The sequence below is a fragment of the Xenopus laevis genome, chromosome 1S, assembly GCF_017654675.1.
Source record: "Xenopus laevis strain J_2021 chromosome 1S, Xenopus_laevis_v10.1, whole genome shotgun sequence".
In the NCBI taxonomy this organism is placed as follows: domain Eukaryota; kingdom Metazoa; phylum Chordata; class Amphibia; order Anura; family Pipidae; genus Xenopus; species Xenopus laevis.
In genome coordinates, this window is record NC_054372.1 from 55,880,694 (window position 1) to 55,901,868 (window position 21,175).

At 38.1% G+C, this 21,175-nt stretch overlaps 1 protein-coding gene across 7 annotated transcripts in view; it reads right to left on the reverse strand.

Annotated features, from left to right (window-relative positions):
* LOC108706699 (collagen alpha-1(XXV) chain) overlaps nt 1–17,240 on the reverse strand; it is a 265,983-nt gene extending 248,743 nt beyond the window's left edge. For 5 of the 7 annotated variants that reach the window (XM_018243341.2, XM_018243342.2, XM_041579588.1 and 2 more), the window contains exons 1-2: nt 16,526–17,240; nt 13,167–13,236 (exon numbers count right to left, since the gene is read on the reverse strand). In XM_018243341.2, the coding sequence (XP_018098830.1) occupies nt 13,167–13,236; nt 16,526–16,816 (361 nt within the window). In that variant the 5' untranslated portion in view covers nt 16,817–17,240. The remainder of the gene's footprint in view (nt 1–13,166; nt 13,237–16,525) is intronic. The other 2 variants (XM_018243344.2, XM_041579589.1) reach the window with 1 other exon arrangement.
* Between the last annotated feature and the right edge of the window lie 3,935 nt (nt 17,241–21,175).

Genomic DNA, 21,175 nt, shown 5'->3' on the forward strand with positions numbered 1-21,175 from the left:
TAGGGATACATTGCATCCCATTGTTAAAGCCAAGCTACCACAAAATGAATAGTGAAACACAATAATGTGTTGCAAACCATTAGGACTGAAGTCTGCGTTTGTGCTGATTTATTAGCAAAAATGGACTAATAATGAAGTCTCAGCCTGGGCGACAGATTGAATTTCCTACCAACAAGTCATCACTGGATATCATCTCGTAAATTACTGAAAACATTTATTCAGAGGTTAGAAATGAGAAATCTACCATTTACCATATGAAATTAAAAACATCTACAAAGGATGGAACATAATGGAATGGAACCATTTTCTGTGTAGTACCAAGTTCATCACGTGATTAGTTTATTGTAATATATATATATATATATATATATATATATATATATATATATATATATATATATATATATATATATATATATATATATATATATATATATATATTGCTTTAATTACCCTTGTATACCTTTAGTAAAATCTTGAATGCAGGTCTTACCTGATGCTATGTATATATTCAGGGTTAACATATATCTCTGCAAGAGTAGTACAATACAACCTCCATTTTACATTTTTCAGAAGACTAGAGAAAAATGGTGCAAAATCCCAGGAAATACTAAAATCAGGGAAATGTATTATGCATAATATATGTAAAATTAGGTCAAATCTAAAATCAGAGGATACAAAATTGAGGTTTTGTTGCATTTCCAATATGTTTTGAGCTTCTGCACTGTTACAATGCTATTAATTCACTTAGGTTTGCAATCATTGACTAAACTGACTTAATGGGAGTAATCTAAAAATAGGTCCAACTTTTTTCTAGTTCAAATAACCTAATGCAACCAATGGATGCAAATATTGCCAATGCTGTGCTTATTATTACATTACCCCATATGAGTCTACATCTATCCATACTGTAACCTCTTTTAACCTCCACTACTGCCCATTTGTGTGTTCCACAGTATGCTGTGTGCTGGCTGTCTTTCTGCAAATGCATGCAATTAAATATAACAATTCTAACAAATTTAGCTGGTCACAACTACAGTATGCAGCATTGTGTCTGATTTGACAGTACAGTACAGCTATAGGACCTGTTATCCAGAATGATTGGGATTTGGGGTTTTCCAGATAACGGATCCTTCTGTAATTTGGATTTTCATACCTTCAGTCTATTAGAAAATCATGTAAACATTAAATAAACCCAAAACGCTGTTTCTGCTTCCAATAAGGATTAATTATATCTTAGTTTGGATCAAGTACTGAGAAACGGAATCATTTTTAAAAATTTGGATTATTTGATTATAATGGAGTCTGTGGGAGACAACCATTCCGTAATTTGGAGCTTTCTGGATAATGGATTTCCTGATAACAGATACCATACCTGTACAGCATATTGAGACATCCAAGCAGCTCAAGATGACAATGATATGTGATCAAACAGCAGCAACCAGATATACTGGAAAGATGGACATAGCTGCTACCTATGTATTCATTTTTTTGTTTTGTTTTTGTTTAGTCCTTGAAAAATGCACTTGAGCTTTTGAAAAAGTACATACACAAGACACACATCTGCTAAGCTGCTGAAAGAATTTTGGAGGTTTTAGTTCTGCAACATCTATGCAACTTTTTACATAGTGCACCTAAACGAAGGCTTTCGGTACTAGTAATCAATTTAGTTGAAATCCTCCCAACCTAAAACAATCGATTGCTTGGTAACTATAACAGTTAAATATACTTTTATCACTTCAATACATTCCGATACATCTCCTCTATATAAGCAGTGGTATACTACTGATACCCTGCATGAATTTATTTTGACAGAATGTTCATAACTTTAGCCAAGAACTGGCTGTAATATTAAGTACTGGCAGTTTGCAATTACTAGGTCTGCATCTTGTTTGGACGGCATCTGGATGGCTCAATTAGATTAGGGAGGAAGGGAAATGCTGGGTCACAATAGCATCTTTGACAAAGGCTGATGTTTTATTAAAAACCTAAAGCAATTCACAAAGGGCAGTCTCAGCCTCCCACCAACACACACCGTGAAAGTAAGACTAGCAAAATGTAAAAGCCTCTCCTGCTGAGTCTGTGAATAGAAGTGTGTTCCCATCATGTTGCAACATTGCCAACCCACAGAGGGAAAGCTGTAGGATTCTCTGTCTCGTATGATCTCAAGTGATGAGAGAGCTGATTGACCATTTGACCTTATAAGGACCTCCTAAGAGTTCTTCATCTAAGTCCACTTTGCTTCTCTTCAAACCTTTAATAGACTTTGAACTGGGCACTTCCTACAACAAAAAGTCCTTCTCAGGCCACTATTTCATTAACGTTTCCTGGGGTTTGACTGAAGTGACCAATCGTAAGCCAACAAAAAGATTAGTGTGTCCGAACACAATGCAACATAGCTTTGCAAGTAACCTTCTGTGCCTTCCTGTAACCCAGTTAAGAGAACAGTACTGTGTTGTCAATGAAAGAATATACTGGGATGCAGGAAAAAAGGATGATTTGAGGGAATATCTACCACCCGTCTCAAACAAGTGTTCTTTAACAAAGCAGCAAATATTCCCAAAGAGAGCATTCTTGTGGGCTCATTAGCCGCCATGTAAAGTCTATTATTAGCAGATTACAGAACTGCATCTGGTGATTAACATTTCACAGATGAGAGGGGTGAAAGGCAGTTTAACAAATGTAACAGCTCCTCTCCGCTGGTAACATGTGCAGCATCAAGTCACACTTCCCAAGGCACTTTGCTATCCCAACAAATGGATTTGGAAACTTGCTCTGAAAGTGGTGGCGTGGGAAAATCTATATACTGTATGCCTTCCATTTCTCACACACGGCAAAGGAATTCTGCATGATACTATTGTCTTGTACGTGGGCATTTAAAGGAGAAGGAAAGGTTAAAACTAAGTAAGCCTTATCAGAAAGGCCAATCTAAATATACCAGTAAACCCCCAAAGTAATGTTCCTCTGAGTCCCCTGTCAAAAGAAACACTGCATTTCTTTCCTTCTATTGTGTACACATGGGCTTCTGTATCAGACTTCCTGCCTTCAGCTTAAACCTTATTGCCCTGGGCAAGAGCATGCTCAGTTTGCTCCTCTTCCCCTCCCCCCTCCCTTCTCTACTGTAATCTGAGCCCAGAGCAGGTAGAGACTCAGGCAGGAAGTGATGTAACACCACATTAATACTGCAGCTCCTAACTTAAACAAACAGAGAGTTTCTAGAGCATTTTACTCAGGTATGGTAAAACATTCTACAGAATAAATATAGCATTCTAGCTTGCACTGTTGCAGCTAATCTATTGGCAGTAAAATGCCTCCGTAGCTTACCTTCTCCTTTAATAGTTAATTTAATGGGGTTTTTTAGCTCACAAAGAATTGTGTGTATACTAATGGCCATTACTGAAGCACAGTAATTACACTACACTACAGCACTCCAATGTCTGTTTATAAGTACACATTTGATAGCATGAAGTATGCATAAAATCCGAGGTTTAGTAGAAACCATTTTCTGCGAGTTTTGGCTTTGGCCAAATATTTCGTATTTAACTAAAATACAATACTAATGGGGTAATGTAATAAAAAGTCTTAATTTTTGCCCACATTTACCAATCCAAAAAACCAATCAGATGTTTTCTTTGTGTGCCCTGGTCTAATAACCCATATAAACCAGTCACATGCTTATGACTGGTAAAGGCAACCTGCTGGATGATTGCTATGGGTTGCTCGACAAGTAGTAGATTTAAGACCATTTATTACTATACCTCCTAAATGTAATAAAAGGAGCAAAGCTGTTACTGATTTAGTAACCCCTAGCAGCCAATCAGTAGGTTGCCTTGACTGGTCAGCTGTTTAAAAACAATCGCCTGATTGGTTACTATGGGTTACTAGACCTGGGCAAGCTTTTATTATGTTACCCTGTTTATGTAATGTCAGCAACTGTAGGTGACACATTTCTCTTTTTCAAAAATTCACTTTGTGTTTGAATTAGGCAATTCAGGGTTCAGATTGGTTTAATATTTGCATCTTTTGTATTAGGCCAAATTTATACATTTCTGGGTTTCCTGCTTTTCTGGCATTTTAGCTCTTCCCATGATACACTGTATCTCTGTTTTGTAGGCCAACCTTAATCTCAACACAACAATTTATGGCTCATTAAGGAGTCTGAAAAACCGCCTTTGTTTTTTGCTGTAGTTTTACCATATTAGGAAAAAATGTGTGAAAAACACAGGTTACATATAAGTTCAGTAATAGCCAGCTCTTATTGTCTCTCTCTTGAATTGCAAAGTTGATAAACTCCAGCATTTTATGAATGCATCTTAATTAACTCCTTTAGGTCTACTTTCCTTCTCAATGAAAGGGAGAACATCACAGCGAATAAAGCTGGATAAAATCAAGAAACAAGTGTGTTTCGTCAGAAAGGTGCACATGGAACACAGCTGCCCACAGTTGTGATTTGATGTAAAGGAAAAGGGCTGTTTTTCTTCATAGTTATGAATCAGGGAACTTCAAAGGTCCTCCTTCTAAACATTACAGGGTTCACTCACCTTGAAAATTTAGTGAGAAAATAAACACACCTGTTATTGTATGGATAAAAGGAGGATAAAAGCTGAACTGCTGGAAGAGGATCGCTTGCTTGGAAGTACCCCGAGCCATTTGCAGTTTTCTGCACTGGGGTAACAGGTATGTCAGGTAAGTCTGAACTGGGTTATCAGGTATGTCATTACTATCCTTAGGGTGTACCCTTATATTTGGACCCTTCCTTTAAAAAGTTCCTGGATTCAGCCAAATCTCAACCATTCCATGGGTCCCTAGTTTGATTGACAAACTTAAAACCACTGCAGGCTAAGAACAGCCCCCAATGGCTAGTTCCCACTAATGAATGGGGTTTTTTTCCAAATTTTTTTCACTGATTTTAAAATGAGATTGATACAATTGTTAGGTGAAAAATTAGGCATCAATCAGTATAAAGTAGGCAAAGCTTCAGCACTGAAGAAGATAAAATACTGTAGGATTCCTGTAGTTCTATAAAAATCAACTTTTGTAAGTGTGGATTAAATATGAATGCTGGTACAACCCCTCACAGATAACATGAATGATATAAGCATTCTGTGATTGCCTGAACAACAAACTGGAGATAATGACATTGTCCAGCATACCCCTGACAAAGTTTGATGCTGGATGCTGGAAGTTGTAGTTCAAAAACTGCTGAAGGGTCACAGGTTGGACATCTCTCAAGAATATATTAAAAAGCTCTGACAATTGGTAGACAGTATATAGGTCCTTTGTACTTGTACCAATGGTTGCTCCTTTGCTCCCTCTGCACCACCCAAAGGGACCCCTCTGATGCTTTCTCTACCCTTCCTTAAAACTGGCACTCATGCCTTTGCTTTCCAACTATTTTCTGGAGTAGAGTTAGTAAATAGATATATGCCTTGGCTTTGATGTAGTTGACTATATCATCACATAGAATCCCAAAACAGTGATGGAACATCTTCCTGTTTAGTAATACATAAAATTCAATGTAAAACACATATAAGCCCACTATATTCAAGGTTTCGAGTGCAATGCAGTCTTGCTCACCTCATTTCCACTATACTGCTTATTGTAAATATCACTATGTGGCAGAATGTCAACTGTATTCTCTATGCCTTTTATACTGTAGCAGAAAAGTATAAAACTATGTGTGGGAGATCTGATGTTTTATTCTTGGAAGCTTTTAACGTTGAGTATATCTTCTGAAAAATATTTGTCAAACAATTCTCCAGCAGCAAAAAGGCACCAGTGGGAGCTAAATTCTTCTCCTGTCACTTTCAGTATACCAGAATTTATTGATCTGAGCTTTATGAAACGTTGCAGAGCTATTCCGCAGACCCATGCTTTGATTAAATGGATCATTGGCAGCTTGAGTTTCAGGACTCTGACAACAGGTTTCACCCTCGATAACTGTAATAATTGCAGAGAAAATGCGTGCAAAGTCACACTACAGCTGAACATCCTTAGTGCCAGCGACTATTAGAACATTTGCCAATATGTATGCCATTAATTTTCATTTCTATAGCTTACAGATAATGGCTTACCTAGAAAAGAAATGTTTAAGCTCCTATGCTCTGTACGGACATTCTGGCCCTTTCCAGTTAACAAGATTCAGTCTGATTGAGTCTTTGCAGGTACACCATGTGCAATATGTATAAAAAAATTGTCCATTGTATATGCATCTAGTAAACAACTGTCTCTGAACAGTTCCCTTGCATGTATACTTCCTATTTCTAGGGGTGATGTCTTCTCTCCCATAGTTTCCTATTAGGAAGCACTTGAGTGAGGCCAGAGACAGTCAGGGGAACTCTAGTTCATGCAGTGAAGGCTTAAAGAAATCAGTGTCCTCATAGTATGTGCTAAATAAGTGTTGCTTTCACCTGTACTTACCCACTTTAACAGTGTGCCTCCATGTTTTGTGCATATAACTAATGTCTTGCCTTCTGGGCCAGCACTAGAATGGCCCAGATCAGACCTAAATCAGACATGTCCAAACCATGACCCCCAATTTTTACTAAATAGCATCTTACTTTCCTTCATCCTTTCAGTCAACAAACACATGGTAAATTACCTGCTTTAAAATGGTCCCTAATTCTTTTGTCAGTGAGCTTTATAGTATAATATGACTGTGCTGTGTTAGTAATACTCCACATATGATTTATTCTTTGCATATGGTCTGATCCTTAATGCAAGGAGATTTGATGAATACATTCTGGGATATTTAGATATTTAGGTACGTGATGCTCACAGGTTCTCTGGTGGTGAGCCAAGCCATGTTATGAAAGGAGTCAAAGAAGTAAAGAGCACGCGAGGGGTGCTATTTATCATGCTGTGTAAAAAGTGGAGTGTAATATTATCTGTGATGCTGCTCAGAGCAACCAATCAGCAATTAGATTTAAACAGTTAGGAAATAAAGCCAAGATCTGATTGGTTGCTATGAACAACATCACCAGTAATGTTTTACTCCACATTTTACACAGCATTATAAATAGGTCCTTAAGATTTGCTACCATGCTCATTCTGGCAAGTAGTATGCTAGGACAGAGAGTCCTGCCAAAAGAATAAATCTGAATTTTTTTTTGCTCAATTTTCTAAATGTCTTAGAATCAGATCTTCTTAATTGCTTTTGTTCTTGGCCCTCAAGGGACTGAACAGCTATGGTACCTTGATGCTTGGATACCTGACCCGCTAGTCCTTGCTCTGCTTTGGTCCTTGAAACTTTAGTCTCTGTGTAGCCTTTGTTTCTGCCCCTCAAGGCTCTGCAATGATTTGGTACCTTGCCCCGTAGGCTCTGCACTGCTTTGGAACCTAAAACTGTATTCTGTGTGCAACCTTTGTGATTCACCCTTAAGACTCTACAATGATTTGGTACCTGGCCCACTAGTCTCTGCACCACTTTGGTACCTGACCTATAGGCTCTGTGCAACCTTTGTTCCTAACCCTCAAGGCTTTTCATTGCCTTAGTACTTTTCCTTTGAGATTCTGCCCTGCATTTTTGTTCCTCAAGGCTCTACATGATCTGATACTTGACATATGATTTAATCAAATGAAAAACTGACCCTGTAGATATTTACATTACACATTTACTAGGCTAATTAAGAAATTGTTTACAGTCATAAAGTAGCCACAAATCTCCCAGATGATTTATTTTCAATATTATCATCTTTTAGTAAATATTACCCTACTTATGATCTAATGTCAAATTATTGATTTTTTTATATATACCATTCAAATTTTTGTGTACATACATATTATTTTTTTTATTGTTAAGGTCTTACAGGAATAAGAAATATATTTTAAAGAAGTTTCCTTCAACATGCTCCTTTTTTCTATAGTAGCTGTTATCCTATAAGGATAATGTTTCATATAGCACCATCAATCCCAGTGCTAACATCACAAAGACCAAAGTATCTGGCTGGAGCTCAGCATTCTTGACATGATGCCCATGTGTGCTCAGAACGTGTGGGATAAGATATGCGTGATCACATACACAGGAGACCAATCAAGGGCTTTAGCATTTCCAGTCACATTTGCCACTTTATGTTGTCAAGTGGATAATGAAAGAAAAAACTGATTCAAAGTTCAGCTATGTCAACTGAATTTCAGCAGAAAAAAACAAAATATTATTCTTTAACGAGAATTAGAAATGAGCCTTATTTCCATATAAGTGCCAGTGCCTATAAGTGCCAGAATGGTAATACTTAAACAAGCATTTTAAAACACACAAAAAAATACTTTAGACATGCTTGAGTTTCTTTAGCCGTTACTGACATGACCTCTAGTTGATATACCTTCAACAAAAGTAGTTGTGGGAGCACTTACCGTTCACAAAAACCATCTCATGTGCATCACATCCACAGCGATCCCAGCAGTGACACGTAGCAGATACAATAGTCAAAAAATGGAGCACCAAAGAGATCGAAGGCTGTTTAAAATGTGAAGTTTATTCCATCATCATTAAGCTAACTTCTGAGGAAGTGGCAGGTGGCCACGAAACGCGTCAAGCGTGCATAGAGACATGCAATATTTTTGATGATGATGGAATAAACTTCACTTTTTAAACGGCCTTTGATCTCTTTGGTGCTCCATTTTTTGACTAGTGTATCATGACCTCAAGTTACCAGCTTCAAGTTAAAATTGTAAATCTTTTTAGGGTTTGAATTAAAATCAAAACTCCTTTGCTAGAATAGCTAAAGAATAGCAGAATATCAGTGAGAATTAAAAAAAAAAAAAAAAAAAGATTTGTTTGTATTGGTTACAAATATTAGTTGTCAAAATAAAGAGTTGGTGCCACTGAGAGACTATGGAGACTTAAAGGGAATTTGTATATGCAATAATAATTGATAATTGTGTAACTGGTACTATGTATGGATACAGCTTCTGTCTAAGCAAAAAGTATGGCTTTCACTCGTGTTTAAATTCAAATATCCACTCTCAGTTTATGGTAAAGTATAAAAAGGGAGCTTCAAACGATATTTGTAAATAGAAAGTACTGGTGCAATAATAAGTGAATACGTGTTAATCGTTTACTATATAATAATCTAAATTACGTATCCATTTATCTTAAAGACATATTCAAGCTATTTGGAAATAATGTTATACATATTTAGAACAGCTACTTATGGGATATTGGGTTGCTTCTATAGAATAAAAACTTGAGACTGGGAGAAATGTTCTACGGCTTCCAAAAGTGGTTGAGTGTTCTTTAGATCTGATAATTGGGTAGGTCACGCTTACTGGGCAGTTTCCTGGTGTTCAGGAAATCAGGAAATAGATCTGTCAAATGTCACGCAATTAGTTTCACAGTTTCAGACCTGCTTTCACACTGGGAGGGGAGAAAATCACTCAATTTCTGGGTCCCTCTCTGCCAGTAATTTAATAGTTAATCAAGTAATTGATTAACAAGTCACTAATCACTCTCAGACCAACCATATACATTTTATTTTGTTGAGCTACAGTTTTGGCAATGGGGGGGGCAACCCTCAGTGGGCTAGATCGATCTAGGAAAATACTACCTGGCCCAGCGCCCCATCAGTCTAGGCACATAAACACTTGCAAATTTGTCCACCCTTTAATCACCACTGCTGCCTCTAGCTACCAGTCCCCTTGAGCTGTTATTTACTTTAGCATTGCTGCTCGGGCTAGCAAGCTCTCCTCCATCCCCCTTCCAAGAAGGGTCAATAAAGGGGCCACAATACCCAGGGTCAGACTGGGGGCCCGGGGCCCACCGGAGCTGCTGCCCCAGGGCCCCCTCCAGACTCCCCTGCAGTGCCGGCATGGGTGGCAGATCTGCTTGCATGTGCGCGGCACTGTGGTTGTGCACGCGCACAAAACGCTTTTCACATGTGGGTGCGGGCCCACAAGAGCCGGGGGCCCACCAGGTTTTTTCTCTGTGCCCCTCCAGCCCAGTCCGACCCTGACAACATCCCTTGGAAAATAAACTATTATATTTGAACTTCTACAGTCTAATAGGCTAGCTTGTTCTACCAGTTCTGTCACTTGATTATATTTACATTGCTAATTGTGATCATTATTTATATAGCAGTAAAAGAAAATTCTATCAAAATGGATTTATAGCAAACACGTATAATAGAATAACAAAAGGATAATAGACAACTACGTTTATACATTTTTTATGTACAAAAAATTGAAAGAACATAAAAGTCAATTTGTTACAGCAGAATTGTTATGTAAAAATGAACATTTATTGTCTATTGCTCTTCAGCTTGTGTCTTGTGTTATTTGTGTTACACAACAACAAAAAGAGTTCTTATAATAGCACAGTGTTAGAGATTGTTAGAGGTTGAACCATTTGCTGTATCTCCACTGTTTGCTGGACTATCAAAATAGCAATTGTTTTGCTGTTCACTTGAGATCCATAAACACTGATCTGTCAAATCAATAGACTCTGAAGACACAGAAATGAATTTGTATATACCACAAATATCTGAATAACAGCTGATGGTAGCAGGGCAAACCTTGGATTGCAGAACAATATATGATACAACTTGTCACTGAGCATCAATTAGAGATGGCAGGGTGGGAGACATACTATGGGTAAGCAACTTTAGGAAATAGGAATTGTTCAATATATGATACTGGGATTCCATAAAAATCAATGAACTATTTGCTGATTATTAAAGTTGAAAAAGCAGCCAAATGTAAAGCTAACTTAAAAGTGGTAAAAAGTATTTCACAGTAGTTTGTTACATAATTTGCCCCTGTTCTTTCTGCAGTATGTGCTCAATTGTTCAAAAGTGTATTTATCTGGGCCAGCCAAATCCCATACTGGTCATATCATGGCACATAAGTTAAAAACAGCCTAATTAACCAACACTGGACAAATTAACTGTAGTATAGTAAACTATAGCAACCAGAAATGTGAGTCCTATTACTTTAGCTGACAGACCAAATCCAAATGCTGATTGGTGGCTATAGTTATTGCACCAATACTGGCAGATATGATCAGTTATGTAAATATTCCGCAACAGTTTTCTCTTTCAACTCATAAACAACAAATACATTTTAAAGTAATAAAAACAGTATCTGTGCAAAAAAAGCAATGTATGCTAGATATAGAAATCTCAAATTCTTTTCCCACAGAAATACATCCTTTCAACTATAACTGATAGAGTACTAGCATCATGGATATAGTAGAATCATCAAGGATAATAAGAAATATGGGATCCGCTATCCGGAAACCCGTTATCCAGACAGTTCAGAATTACGGAAAGGCTGTCTCCTATAGACGCCATTATAATCAAATAATCCAAATCTTTAAAAATTATTTAATTTTTTCTCTATAATAATCAGTACCTTCTAATTGATCCAAACTAAGATATAATTAATCCTTATTGGAAGCAGAACCAGCCTATTGAGTTTATTTAATGTTTACATGATTTTCTAGTAGATTTAAGGTATGAAGATCCAAATTACAGAAAGATCCGATATCCGGAAAACCCCCAGGTCCTGATCATTCTGTATAACAGGTCCCATACCTGGATATATATTTACCTGTTGTAAAGGGGGTTCTAGGATAAGTAAGTATTACTAAAATGAGGATGGACAGCAGCACTCCTCTGCAAAGATATTTGCAGAAGTCAAGCAATATCTACATGTACTTGTCTCTATGGGGGAAAAATAGGGTCAACTAAGAAGGTAAAATTGGGCAACACAATGGTAATAGAGTAAGAAGTAGACTTTATCACCTTATCAGCATTGCCCTAGCTTTGAAGCAAATTGTATAGAGCAAAACATACTGAAGTTTGATGCTTAATAACTCATGATATAACTTTGGTTTTTGTTGAAGCATCTGTAATCTGAATCTTTAATATTTCTTTCAAAAAAACATTTATACTAAAAATGTTACAAATCAGGCTGGAATGGATGACTATATAAGAAAACTGAAGGCATTTAACTCTATGTTCCCTTTAGATAAACTAACGTTTGAAAGGCAATGACAACAGCAATGGTAAAATACAGTATGAACTTTATAAGATTATCTTACAGGCAAAATCTGCGTCTTCTGAACAGTTCTGTATAATGATGTAATGTTATACTCTAGTGGCAGCAGAGCAGCAATGCACTTTTCCTTTCATGCACGTAGGTAATACAGAGCTCTAGGACTAGCATCTGCAGCTAGATCCCTGGTAATGAGAAAACCATAGAACACCTAGATATGACAATTTGTGGATTTCAATTTTATGTACTACAAATGAGACAATTGGGGGAAAAAAGACTATAGTCACCATAGTGCATGTTGAATCTGTAATTTGAAATACTGTATAAGGCTCTAAATAATGAACCATAGGATGGTGACCCAGGCGGAATATAATCCTTGAAAATAGAAAGTAAGCAACGAGTTTGATAAAGCTGTGTTTGTGAGCAGGTCTCAGATCGCAGAGCTGGCCATCAATAAGTCTAAACCTACCAAGCTGCGGTTATACTAATCCATTCCAGCTAATATAATGGATTATGTTTCCAAGCAAGACAGCATGAGAGCGCTCTGCCAGGGGTATTGTACAGAGCACCAACTGTCACAGGCTGTTTCATTCCTTGAGGCCAGCACTCTGTCAAGCAGGCAGCGTTTGTCACAAGTTAGTCCCGCTGCCACATGCACATAGAGAAACAGAGCCACCGAATTCCTGCTCTAAACATAGCCTTTCATTTTACACAAGGACCCTGGACGGTCATTCATTAATACTTTCTGCACAATGTCACTGTGTAAAGCCAGATCAGTGTATCATTATTCTGCAGTACAACCAGTGCATGCAACCAGTCCGGTCATTATCACCTAAGGTTGAAATTAAACTGAACTTGCTCATGGCTATATATGTTAGCCTGAAGATAGTTCAAAAATTGTTGGTCTCTTGAAGGTTATTGATTGACGACCTTAGCATTCTGCACATCACAAGCCTCAAATATAAATACATTGCAGTGATTTTATTCTTATAAATATATATAAGATCAGTCAGATTTTTACTCTAATGTGCACCATTATGGTAAGTATTAGTTATAAGAACTGGATAGAAAACTAACCCTGTAGCCAATGGGGAAAGACTTTAGCTTGATCTCATCACAATGACTATGCAAGCAGCTATGGACAACTGATATGAAAGCCATCTGATGACAGTTACCTGCTGGGCAGTTGCAGTCTGCTGGTGCTTCCCTTGAGATTCGGAGCTTTGCCATGTGTTCATAGGACCTCTGCCGAAAAAAAAAATTCAAAAGTTAGAGTCTTATATGACTGAAACCAAAGCTTGATGGATTTCCCAGACATCAACAGTGATTCAACCTTAACAGATTTACAGACAGGAGCTACAACAATATATAAACAGCTCTGCTGAGTCTTAATCCCTTGGCCAAGCTTATGGGGAGACAAATGTATAGGGTAACATGAGAGCACAAAGTAAGTCTGGGGGACTTTATATGTAAGTTTTAGTAGTACAAAGAGCAACCACAGGTACGTGACAACATCAACATTTTTACTGCTTTAATTCAGCCAAATAAGAGGAAATATTTTACATTCATTGAGCTTTAAGAATGGCAACTTCTGTGATACACCAGACTTGGTCGCTATGTATTATTCATATGCAAGTAAACTGCTAGTATATAAAATAGTTCTACAGAACCCTGAAATGTTCAGATCTCACCGTTGCTCTTGGCTAATAAGAATATTGATGTTAATTTACTGTGCAGAATAGAGATAGGAATTTTTTTTTGCCAGCCATGAATTTGTGGTGAAATTCTGCAAATTTTTTGTGAAACTTTGCAAATTTGCTGCAGAAAATTTGCTGTAACAAAACAATGTTGTGACAAAAAAATACCCATTGAGGCATTTGGACAAAAAAGTAATTTGACTTTAATGCAGTTGGAGCTAAAAAAATAAAATGAATGCAGAACATTTAGCATTTTCGCAAATTTTTCACTATTTGGAAAAAATTTTTAGCAGTTTTGCAAATTTTTAAAATTATGTTAAAGGTCAGGCCAGGGCCTAAGTCGCTAACCCCTGCTACCCTCCCACTCTTCATCCTTCATCTGAGAACCTGTGTAATTCTAATGAGGCCAATTCAGAAAGTTTATGACACTGATATTCTAATTAAGTTTGCAGAAATTTTTTACTAGAATATTTTTGTAAAAGATGGAAGTTTGACTATTCTTTATTGTGGTAATGGTTATTGACCATAAACTCTTTGTCACTTATTGCTAAATCCGTTTTATCACTTACTCAAGTAACAAAGCTTGATCAGAGTGGAATAATACAGTGAAAGTACGAGAAGGAGGAAGAATATAGTAAAAAAAAAAAACAACATAATATGAAATAAAGGCCAGCAGACAGCCTGTTAAAATGTTAGACTAAGTAGCTGTTTCAGATTTATATGATTCCGAGATAGGAATACTTTTACATTAATGTTACCAAAGGATTTATTTTAAGTGAGCATCTTTTGTTTTCATTGACTGGAAGTGTTATGTCAGTGGGTCTCTTCAGAATCCAGCCAACTTCATAGTAAAGTCTATGGGATACTGGAAGATTTATACAAATTTGCCATATACTAATTGCAAGTTGTAAGTTGTTTGGAATAATGGTTTTTACAATTCAGTATCCCCTATATCTGCCATTCATATCCATGACATTACATTTCTATAGTATTTCTAACTGTATATTAAACATATTTCCAGACAAGCCAGGGCAGAACTTTATAGGGATCATGAACAAGCTGAGGCCACAGAAATAAATTGGAGGTACATATATGGGCAACCTACTCAGTATATATTAGGTGCAATAGTCAAAATCTCCAAGTGAAGCAAAAATCTTCCTATTCTGAATAGCGTAATGACAACCTACTGATTAAATCTTTGTTGAAAATGCACATATAAAGAGATCATAGATAAAAGGTATTTGCAGAGTTGCTCCTACATACAACTGAATGGTGTACATCTTAACTGCCAATCAGCTTGACCCTTGTCATTGAAATGGAAGCCAGAAATACATAACCTTTGACTTTTCCACTGCCGTTGTACTACATCTCCCAGTACTTCCCCGCCATCTCTACAAGATTCTCGGCACTGCAGTTCTGCAACAGCCAGAATGCGAAAGTATATCTTTATCTAGTGTATGTTTGGGTCAGAGTATTTAACCCTTTATTAAACAGGAAAGTATTTACTCAATTCTGTGTTGGCCAGAAAGAGAAAAGCATGGTTTATGGAAAGAAAACTCATGGGTGTAGCATAGGAGTGTGGGTGGCTGTTTATATACAGTATGTATGTTTTACTGGAGTTTTTATATTCCACATGTTCCCCAGGGGCTAACTGCCATGAATATATACAGTAATTACCCTGCAGGTAAAGTGGTATAGCCTATCACATTGCATATCAAATGACCTGCCCCCCTAACAGTATTAAAATGACACAATGTGGATGGACGGCTTTGTAAAATCCAACTTCCTAGCTTCATATTGTGGGACAGTATTTCTCTCTCTCCTGCAGACACATGGAAATATATTACCATAAACACAATACTGGCCATTCTAGGGATAATTTACAATGGGATTTCTGGAATGTCTCTGCGGTCTAGAAATCCAACTCTGATAAATAATAATTCTCTGTGCCTCGTTCATGGGGGAAGACGAGAAGAGAAATGAACTGTTACTACACACGGCTCAATGAGCTGTCACGTTCTCTCTCTGCAGACACGTTCCCCTTTACTGGTGATCACTTCATAAATTGTCTATCAATTTATATTTTGGAAGACAAGCCACTTAATCACTGCTGGATCATTAACCCACTTAATGCAGTGCTGTTGGTACTAAGTTTAGCTGCTCTAATGGACCTTTAATTTCCTCCTACACATTGAGACTGGGGTGAAGAGTCACAGAGCACAGTCCTTCTAACAGGGGGGGTATAGTATAGTAAAATCTCCTGCTGAGGGACACCTGTGCAAGCAAAAGGTTTTATAATAAAAATCTCTTTAGCTAGTGGGCTTTTAATTATATCTGATTCAGATGATTTTGACTTGCTCTTTACAAAAGTTGGTCCACTAGGATAGAAATTGCAGTCGGCCAGCTCCTGCTTTACTGCAACTACCAACACAGCCTGTGGGGCTGCTAAATCAACAGTTGCAGTGCTGTAAGTTTGACAGTCTTCTGCTGCTAGTTTACATGTTTAGGGGGTCACATACATTGTATATCAAACAGGTTTCATCAACCAGAACTCACACTCTGCTAGGAATGCAATAAACACAGGAGAGCATGCAATATAAATGGGATATAACATACAAGCCACAAGCACATTTCTCCCTCTTTTGGCAAATGCAGTACAAAACTACTGCAAAGTATATTGCATTAAAGTCAATGTGCATGTATTAAGGATGATATAATGACAAGTAAGTAGTCTAGCAGGTCTGCCCTTGTAACAAGTGCCTAAGTGCAGTCATCTCAGAACTAATGCCCAGTTAAATACCAGAACTGGAGACTAACACAGAGCACATCATCCACACCTGGGACAGGAGCCGATCCACTTTCTCCTGGACGATGGAGTTGAGCTGATCCATAGATAATCCTGGCATATGGAAAGCAATGTCCCCAGACTTGCCATGCTGCAGTGCCCAAACCCTTCCCTGCAGATCATTGGTCTTCATATTCAGATAAAGAAATGATGCCATGGACAACAGGGAGAACACACATGCCAAGACATTAGGCAAAGTCCTAACCCAGCCACCTCCAAGCTTGTCCCTATGACATCCCTGGGACTTCTCTCCATTCTTTCTGATCTCTCCTGTTACCAACATGTTTGTCGATGTGGTGTGAGTTTGTTGTGTGCCCAGCTGTGGGCTACCCAGTTAGTGTTATTCTCTTCTCAGTGCACAATGCAGTAAGTGAAGCAGGGAAGTCCAGAGAAATCCTCACACTCGCTTATTCCAAGTGATGGAGAAGTGACAGTCCTGATAGTGAACTAACAATCAAGTATTTTCCCCAAATCTGCAGTTAATTGAAACAGTAACAAGTGCTCCAGCAGACTGCTCACTATTTTGTGCACTCTGCCAGGCTGTGGGTTTGTAGTCCAGATGCAGAATGAGCTACTGTATACTCCAGCAGGCTGCTGCTCATTAGATAACGCACAGCAGTCCTAGGATATTGGTCATCATGTTGGCCACTGACTCATGACTCATGTTGGCCACTGGTTCACAGTTCTCTGCAGTTCTGAGCTTAGATCTTCCCTGACACGCTGAGCTCTCTGTCTCTAATTCCCGCCCTCCTCCTGCTCCCTCCTCCCTGCACTTCAGCGAGGCACTCGTTCTCTGTGGAAAAAAAAGTGCCATTCCTCATGCTGACCATTCTGTGATTTATGCAGATGTCATCCTGAATTATAGGAAATTTTACCCAGTAGGTTTGGGGAGAATACAACTCCCCAAGCATTTACAACAATCCACCCATGTACTCCCGTTTCCTTTCACACCCCAAAAATAAACAGGCAGGTTAACTGGCTCCTGATATAAATGACCTTAATGTGTGTGTGAATACGAAAGGGACCTTAGACTGTAAGCTCCACAGGCACAGTGACTGATGGGAATAGTGAATAAAGTCTGTACAGCACTACAGAATATGTTGCTGCTATAATTAAAGAATAATAATGTGGTCTTAGGCATTATACATGGAAATGACAATACACTTATTATTCTGCTACATGTTCAAGGGGCAATTGGCTCTGCATGCATGCACTATTCCGGGACATTATGCATCAGGTTGATACTGCATTTATTTTACAAAGATGAATTTGTGTGTAATTTTACTATGAAAAAGCAGAAAAGAAAAGTATATTGCTATAACTAGTCATCCCCAACCAAAAAATGCCCTTCTGCCTATGCTAGTCACCATGCCATGCACTGCAGGTATACAGGCTGGCCAGTGTCTCAGGACTGTGGACTGGTTACTAGGTTGAACTGCAATCTGCACAGACTTGTCTCTCGGAAGACAGACAGACAGGCAGGCATTACCACACTGCAGTTGTTGGAGACTTGTTGCTCATTGATCGTTGAGATTGCACCCATTCATCCATTGGATGAAAGGATGGAGAGTCAGCTTGGGTAGCGCTTATGAAAAGGAAGGAGGGAGGCTGAAAACATGCTTTTTATCAGCAGAGTCTGGAGAAGTGTGTGCGCTGCCCCCTTGTGTGCTTCAAATATCCCAGCTGTCAACAGCAGCAGCAGCAACACTCAGTCTGTGTGCGTCTAGCAGTGCCCCTCTGTCACGGCACTCACTCACTAACCATACATCATCCACCCACTCCCTCAGGATGCAGGACCCCTGGGATGCCCACTGGCTGCTACTGTTCATTTAAGTGTGAGCCAAGTTGAGGGAAGCTGACACACAGATACCAGATTCTCTGCCACGCACGTTACCCTACCTTGCAGTGTATGTAGAGAAGTGGTCATGATGCAGTCACATTTAAAAAAATTAAATAGGTAAAAAAAAGGAATTTATGTTGTTAGGTGTTACCATTTGATTTATGTAAAATGCAAGCTTTTTAGATATAAAGTTATTCTATTATATATTTCTTATCATGCACAATGATGCTTGGTAACAATATATTGTGCATGATTAACAGGCAGCACTGTTTTTTCAATATAGTGTAGAGTGCACAGCATAATGAGCAGCCTGCTGGAGCACTTGTTCCTGTTTAAATAAATGTGTAAGGGGTTAACTTAATTAATCCATGTTCACTTATAGTGTTGCCACATGTCCAGTTTGTCTTTCAAAAACTGGGTTCTCCGGCTCAAAACCTGGTATTCCGGAGCTGGACAAATCCAAGCGAACCACGTGGTAACATCACCAGTCCTGTACCCAAATGCCATCCAGCCCACTCCCAAATGTCTCTGGCCTGTCACATAATATCACAACTACACCACCAATGTCACCAGACCGCCCCCAATGTCATAGGACCACCCCTTCGCTGGGCTTTTGCTGCCGACAAAAGCAACCCTAGAAACCTAGTAGCCAAAAAAAGCCTTAGTCGGAGTCCAAGACAAAACTAAGGGGGCTATTTACTAAACTCCAAATGCAAAAATCATGAAAAATTTGTGATTTTTTTTAATAAAATCTGACTTTTAAAAAATCATTTTTTCAGAATTTATTCTGAGGATGGGAAAGTTTGAATCAGAAAATCCGGCATCTCAGACCTGTCGAGGTTGCATATAAGTCAACGGGAGAAGTCCTAATGATTTTTTGATGTGCGATGGGTTTCGTGCAATACCCTGAAGTTTTCAGAGTTTTCTGCAAAAATCAGAGATTTCGGGTGAAAAATTTTAAAAAATCATGAAATTCGTATGAAAAATCAGGAGAAAACGTGAAAATCGAATTTTCAGGAAAATGTAATAATAAATAAGCGTAAAAAACCTGCATGGATTTGATCAGAGTTTATAGCAGAAATTTACTAGATCTTTGTATACTTAATATACCAGAGCCTATTTTGAATTTCAGTCCAGACCTGGGTGCAGTTACCCCAGACTTAGCAAGTAACAGACTAGCTCCTGTCATACAGGGAAGCTTTAATAAATGGGCAAAAAGTATCAGTAGAAGCACATAAGCCTCCTCATGTGTTGGTTGAGGGTCTGCCACTCTGTCTACTTAATTGCATGCCAAGCCATAGTCACCGCTGCATGAAAATGGTTAGATTTGGAAGGGTGTGTGTCCTCCCCTCTCTCTTCCCACAATTTAGACATCTTATGACCTGTGGCAAGGGAGCATGCACATATCTAGGTTTGCTACCACCTTAGCCAGCAGACCCAATGCCATATCCCCCTTAACCCCCTCCTGGTTGACTGTACCTCCAATGAGGGTAGGTAGATGTGCAGGTGTAGAGTACTAGCTATATCTACTTACATATCTATAGTATACTCTACAAGTTAAATGGCACCCACTCACTAAAGCCACTAAAATGCTTGTATAGATTCATAGCTGATAGATGTTCAGAATGATGGATTATTGACCAGTCCTCTGCTTGTTGAAATATCACTATCCTTCCCAGACATATATGACATTGTACTTTAATATCCCTGTGGTACTGATGTAACGTCAACGGAGCATAAACCCTCAGGACAGTTTATCTAGCAACATAATTCTGCAATTAATCACAGGGGATATTTATCAATGTCAGGTTTCTGTCAGGTTTTTCTTACAGCTTTATGTTTTTTTTCAGCTGTGATATTGTTTGTACTTTTAACTATTTAAGTGCCACATAAAAAAACAAGGACATTGGCTGACTATTGGGTTATTGGCATTAACAGCTAACTAAGGCAACAACCTTTGGTTAGAACTAATGATATACAAGTTAGGTTTCTATCTCTGGTACTTCTACATGTACATTTTCTAGTAGCTGGTAAAGGATCATAGATGGGGGTTCATTTTGAAAATTCACCTTAAAAAGTAATGGTGTAGCTGATTTTAGAAATGGTGAGACAAAAGAACATGGTAGCCTAGAAAGGCAAGTAGGCATGTTACCTTTACTTCTTGGCAGTAATTGTGGATAATAAACTTAGCTGTAGCAGCCATTGCCAGTCAGCAGCAGGAAAGCCCAACAAGGTATTATACTGTATTATCAAGGTATAGATTTATATAAAAAACGGGTTATACTTTATAAAGCACCGGTAAGGCTCCATATAGAATATGAGGTACTTTTTGGTCTCCAGAGTTTAATGAAATAAAAAGAGTCCAAAGGAGTTGATAGAGGAAATGGAAGGCCTCAGATATGAAGAAAGAATGGGCAAGTTGGCAATGGTTACACGGACTCTGTGTAGTGTGAAGAAAGGTAGTTTAATATATATATTAAAATACAAAAAATATCTTTATATGGTGATAGGAGTCAAGTTGTGGAATTCCTGCAAAGCAATTGTACTGGAAAGATAAATTAGACAGTTCAATAATAGGTTAGAAAGTGAGAAAAAAACAAAGTTACAAAAGTTAGTTAATCACCTTTATATGATATAGAGGGTGGTATTCTAAGACAATTTGCAATTGGTCTTCATGTTTCATTATCTATGGTCTATGAATCATTTAGCTTCTTGTGCAGCTCTCCAGTCTGGAATTTCAGCACTTCTTGCTAGGATCTAAATTACCCAGACAATGGTTTGAACGAGAGACATAAATATGAT